The sequence below is a fragment of the Triturus cristatus genome, chromosome 1_1 (assembly GCF_964204655.1).
Source record: "Triturus cristatus chromosome 1_1, aTriCri1.1, whole genome shotgun sequence".
Lineage (NCBI taxonomy): Eukaryota > Metazoa > Chordata > Amphibia > Caudata > Salamandridae > Triturus > Triturus cristatus.
The window spans coordinates 34,030,594-34,036,593 of NC_140579.1; the positions used below are offsets into that span (position 1 = coordinate 34,030,594).

At 43.8% G+C, this 6,000-nt stretch overlaps 1 protein-coding gene across 3 annotated transcripts in view; it reads right to left on the reverse strand.

The window, feature by feature from the left end:
- Nucleotides 1–5,570, reverse strand: part of LOC146869257 (olfactory receptor 4B13-like) — a 179,144-nt gene extending 173,574 nt beyond the window's left edge. For all 3 annotated transcript variants that reach the window (XR_014979250.1, XM_085646389.1, XM_085646357.1), the window contains exons 1-2: nucleotides 5,472–5,570; nucleotides 4,959–5,013 (exon numbers count right to left, since the gene is read on the reverse strand). Coding sequence is in view for 2 of the 3 variants with exons in the window: in XM_085646389.1 (XP_085502515.1) it covers nucleotides 4,959–4,961 (3 nt within the window). In the remaining variant the exon portion in view is untranslated. The remainder of the gene's footprint in view (nucleotides 1–4,958; nucleotides 5,014–5,471) is intronic.
- Between the last annotated feature and the right edge of the window lie 430 nt (nucleotides 5,571–6,000).

Here is a 6,000-nt window from a genome sequence, read left to right on the forward strand (position 1 = left end):
CAACTTTTACAACGCACTACCATTACAACGCATGACATTACAACGCATGACACTACAACGCATTTTTAAAAACTACCTTTACAACGCATTCCATTACAACGCATACTACCATTACAACGCATACCATTACAACGCATAATATTACACTATACTATCCAACACTTACCCTACTGATGCACCCCCTGGAGTTAGAATAGTAATTTTTACCCCTACACTATCCAACACTTACCCTACTGATGCACCCCCTGGAGTTAGAATAGTAATTTTTACCCCTATACTATCCAACACTTACCCTACTGATGCACCCCCTGGAGTTAGAATAGTAATTTTTACCCCTATACTATCCAACACTTACCCTACTGATGCACCCCCTGGAGTTAGAATAGTAATTTTTACCCCTATACTATCCAACACTTACCCTACTGATGCACCCCCTGGAGTTAGAATAGTAATTTTTACCCCTATACTATCCAACACTTACCCTACTGATGCACCCCCTGGAGTTAGAATAGTAATTTTTACCCCTATACTATCCAACACTTACCCTACTGATGCACCCCCTGGAGTTAGAATAGTAATTTTTACCCCTATACTATCCAACACTTACCCTACTGATGCACCCCCTGGAGTTAGAATAGTAATTTTTACCCCTATACTATCCAACACTTACCCTACTGATGCACCCCCTGGAGTTAGAATAGTAATTTTTACCCCTATACTATCCAACACTTACCCTACTGATGCACCCCCTGGAGTTAGAATAGTAATTTTTACCCCTACACTATCCAACACTTACACTACTGTTGCACCCCCTGGAGTTAGAATAGTAATTTTTACCCCTACACTATCCAACACTTACCCTACTGTTGCACCCCCTGGAGTTAGAATAGTAATTTTTACCCCTACACTATCCAACACTTACCCTACTGTTGCACCCCCTGGAGTTAGAATAGTAATTTTTACCCCTACACTATCCAACACTTACCCTACTGTTGCACCCCCTGGAGTTAGAATAGTAATTTTTACCCCTACACTATCCAACACTTACCTTACTGTTGCACCCCCTGGAGTTAGAATAGTAATTTTTACCCCTATACTATCTAATACTTACCTTAAATGTAATTTAATATTATGCGTTGTAATGGTATGCGTTGTAAAGGTAGTATGCGTTGTAATGGTAATGCGTTGTAAAGGTATTTTTTAAAAATGCGTTGTAGTGTCCTGCGTTGTAAAGTCATGCGTTGTAATGGATTATGCGTTGTAAAAAATGCGTTGTAAGTGCATGCGTTGTAAAAGTGTGCGTTGTAACGTCATACATCCATATGGTATACTATGTACCTAGGGCATAGGTACCTCAGAGGCCTACCAGGGGCCGCAGCATGTATTATGCCACCCCTGGGAAGCACTCCAAAATGACACCACAGGTCTGCTACTGCAACCTGGGTAAGGGTGTGCTTGCACCCCTTACTGTGATATAGGCTACCTATATCACTACCTTATACAGACACATATAAACCTATAAGCTGCTCCTATGGCAGGCCTTTACAATCCTGAAGGCAGAGTGCTTGGTTTTATGTAAGAGGGTGCCCAAGCATGAGCTGAGCCCCTCTGCAGCATTCGGAAATACTTCCTTATGGTTGTACTGTGATACAGCCATACCATATACTCTTAAGTGCATTATAACCTCGCGGTAAATGCTAACTTTGGGATGGCTGCATCAAAACATGTCGTGTTTGGTGTCAAACGCTTTGGAATACTACCCCCGCCAGTTCTGGCGGCGGGGGTAGCATTCCACTATTCTAGAGGGAGAGACATGTTCACACTGGCTAAACCCTGTTAAATCCTTTCAAAGCCCTGGCATCACAAAATGGATGCCACTGCCACGGGTCTGGCCTCCTGCTGCTGGGGGAAACTCCGGCAGGGGAGGCTTGGACAATAGGTTTCCTGTCACAGGGAGGTGTAACCACCTCCCCAGACAGGCAGATGTGTATTGGGGCAGGGTGGGTGCATTCAGAGAATGTTTTTGAGACACTGCCTGGGGCACACAAGGTGTCCCTGTGCATAGCCCAGTTCAAACCGGTTGCTGGGGCACTCAGCCCCTGCTCTGGCGTGAAACTGGACAAAGGGGAAGGGGTGTAACCACCCCCACCCCAGGCCCACCCATAGGTGGAGCCTTAGAGTTAGTCCATCCCCTAAACTTAGTATAAGTATAGGAATCCAGTCCCTAGGACTCTAGATTACCCTGGACGAACCTCTAAAACATATATCCTGGACCTTCGACTTTCTATCACGACTAGGAGACGGAAGAAATCTCCCTTGGGGTCAAGGAGTGACTCCCCTGCTTGGCAGGCACCAAAGAAGCAACTGACTGGTCTGCATTACTGAAGCTCCTGCCAGAAGCCGAAGTCTCTGCATCCCCTGAGGTTGACTTCCCCAAGGCTACCCTGAGTCCACAGCAAAGCCAAGGCCCGTGGCTATCGCGGGTAACGTGGAACCGTGACCCCTGGATACCGTGAACTTTTGCTGCAACAACACCTTCCTGGTCATCTTTGAAGTTGTGCTTTGGGCTCCGAGTAGCCCCAGCCTTGAGAAGATTGTTGGCCTCCACTCCACGAGTGACCCGTGGGCCAGCTTCCAGTGCGACCGCTTGAGGCTCCTTCGTGATCACTAGCCCATTGGCTAGCAGGTCCCCACAAAGGCATCTCCACTTCTGTTGGGGCTTTTCTGGTTGTTCAAGACTTGCTCTTACTTACCCTCACTGGGTGAGTCCATCAGACCTTTCTGGTCTGCACTGCAGTCCTTTCTCTGATTTCCTGTGACGTGCCATTGCAAGGCTTGTTGGGTCCTTCCTGGTCGCCGACACCGCAGCACTCAACAGACTTTGTGGGACAGCTCGAATCCGGCTCGTGAACTTCATTAACATCTCCTGGACCTCGTGGCTGAAGAGTCAAGACACCAATCAACTCACCTGAAGCACCCGACATCTGTGGGCATTGGTCAATCCTGCCCTAGGTCACTGGCAAGTGACCCAGGCTCTGTTCCCACTGCTTTCAGGTTCCTTACATCCTAGATCCAGGCTTGGATCTCTCCGGACACTTCTCCTCTTCACAGCAGCAGCAGTTCTTTGCAGGCTTCCATTGAAATCGACGGCGCGACCCGACACCAAAAGACACCTATGCACCCGGCTTCCCTGGGTGAGGTAACTCGAGTACTCCGGTACTCTCGTGGGTGCTAGACCTAGAACTTCCTAAGTCCAAGAGGGTTTGGTCCTGATTCGAATATAAGCGTCCCTAATCTTTGTAATTCCAACCGCGACATTCCCCATAAGAAGTAAGTTATGTTTCCACACTGCATACAGTTCCTGTGGGTCCCCTGTGTTCCTACCTTGGGTGGTTCCTTGGGGTCCAAGCGATTCTAGAAGCAATTGGCCTAGTGCCTATTACAGTCGTGGTTCTTATACCACTTTTTAGTATATGGTTTGGTACTCCCCTAGGGCTCAAACGTGTATTTGTGCTTTTACTGATGATTAATCACTTGTAACTTTAGTACTTCGACCTCCAGTCTCATAAAGAGACTAGAGGGGTGTGTTTAAGCTTAAATACATATATTTTGAATACATACCTGGTGTGGTTGTCTTTTTATTTGATCATTCAAGAGATTATAAACTTGTAAAACAAGCTGCTTTACATTCCTTCAAGACTTAGCCTGAAGGCTGCTCTCCATAGCTACCACTAGGATAGCTTTCACATAAGGTTGTCTTTAACCATTCACCATAAGGGGTTGTTTGCACTGATATAAGGTGCCCACTAGAACTAGTGGACAGCATATATCAGGCCACCTTCTCACAGATAGAGCATGAATGAGTGGTAGAGAATGAATTGTATCGCCGTACCATCACTGGTGAGGTCTTACTGTCACAACTGCTGACTTTTAAACTGGGGCCCCGGGATGGCGTCCTAGCGTCGGATCCGGGTGATTCTAGGCAAATCACTTAATAGCTGCAAACCAAGTTATGCTTGAGTTACTTACCCAGAAAAGTTGCAATGATCGGATGAGCTGTTTTAGATGCCTATTAAAACCTGGGGATTGGATGGCTCGTGACACGAAGCAGACAGCTTCTGAGGATTCTTTTCAAAAGGATTTCCGGGCTTTTGGCAGAATATGCCTCCCCACATCAAACCCCCGCAAAGCATGTAAAGAGCATTAATCAGCCTTTTAACATCTCCATTCCACAGCTGTTTGTCTGTCATTTGATGTATTTTAGAATTCGCAAAAAATACCGCAATAGAAAAAATGTTGGAATGATGTTAGGGAGAAAAAACTGAAGAAACCAATCCACAAAATTACAGATTGTACCTGTGAACAGTATAGAGTTTAAAGACGAGAACCCTCACTCACCAAGATGGTGACATGCTTCATCACTGTGTCCCCTCTTATACACAGTGTCCGCAAGGTACTCTGTGTGGGCTACAACTCTCCCGCAGGAGAGGAGCACGAGGTGTTCTATACTCCAATGTGAGTGTGTGAATAAGGGGCAGAGTGCAAAAAATAATGTCTAATGTGAATCTAAAACCATCTCTATGTGGAGAAAAATTATTTAATGGTTCTCCCTGAAGGATGGATTAAAATAAGTAGCGTGACGATAAGAATACAAAATTTCTTATCTGACTAGGTCAGGTCAACATGTTTCTGCCTGTTGATATAAATTCATGGCATTCGTCAGGACCATTGTCTTGTCGCTCTGCTTAAAATATGTGACTAAAAACCATACTTAAATTTTGTAGGTATCATGAATGACCAGCATCATTGGGTCTTCTTTCTTTAATACATGAATATAATAACCTTCAGTATCTCACATTTTTATTCCCAATATCTATCACCAAGTGTATATACATTTTGTGCCAAAAAACACCCACGTGGCACACAAGTAAATATGAAATGAAGAATATTGTACTCACCATTAAGCAGTGAATTACCTGCCAATACCCTTCAATGGTCTTTGCGAACGGGTGTCTAAAATATTTTAAAAAACAAGCAAGTACACACAAATCAACACATCGTATTGAGTTACAAGCGACTCTATCCTGTTTATAATGATGTGCTAAAACAATCATGTAAAGGACTCCCAGTTTAAGGTCACAACATTTCACTATCCATAATAGTGTTTTGATAAGTGGAATTGGTAGATAGTTTAATAATCTCCTTCCTAAGTCATGGCACACAAGTTACTGTTTTTTGCTGCCCTCACTCGTATAAATATTGCCTAAAAAAGCAAATCCAGGCATACACATCTCTTAGCAAACAACGTCTGCAAGAATGATATCTTCCACAGCGCGCTCTTATTTCCATAACAAATCGCTGTTATATACGTGAGTGTAAGCTCGAACAGCGATAGGTTTTCGAACGGCAATAAATATAAAACATAGAACAAGCGGAACACAAAATAATCACAACGGAGGAACCAGACTTACCGACTCACTCCGTACGCCTCTCCCAAATGGAGCAGACGCTGTTGAGACGGGCACGGCCTTATATTCTCATCTCCATCGTTCCGCACAGCAACGCGACCCGGAAGTAAACAAGAACTTCCGGTTCGCGTTAAAGCAAAAAAAGGTTCCGAGTAAGATTTATAATTAACTCGGGACACCACCAATATTAATTATTTCGTAGCGGTATCATTATTCACACTAGTGGGCCCATATACAGTAAACAAAAATAGATAACTGTTTAAAACTACAACTCGTTATTTTCATTTTATTCGTGCCCCAATATAGTGCATTATGGGACATATAGTGTGTATGTTTGACAGGTAGTTTGCTGTAACCAAGGTGAAAATTACAAAAATGTACAATTTGATGTATTTTACCTTATTAGTTAATTTGCTCAGGGAAAAAATATGAAAACGTCATAATTCTCTCTGCCTATTTTTCCTTTCCTCGTGACGTTTTTATATTTTTTCCTGAGACAGTTAACTAATAAGGTAAAACATATTATTCATGG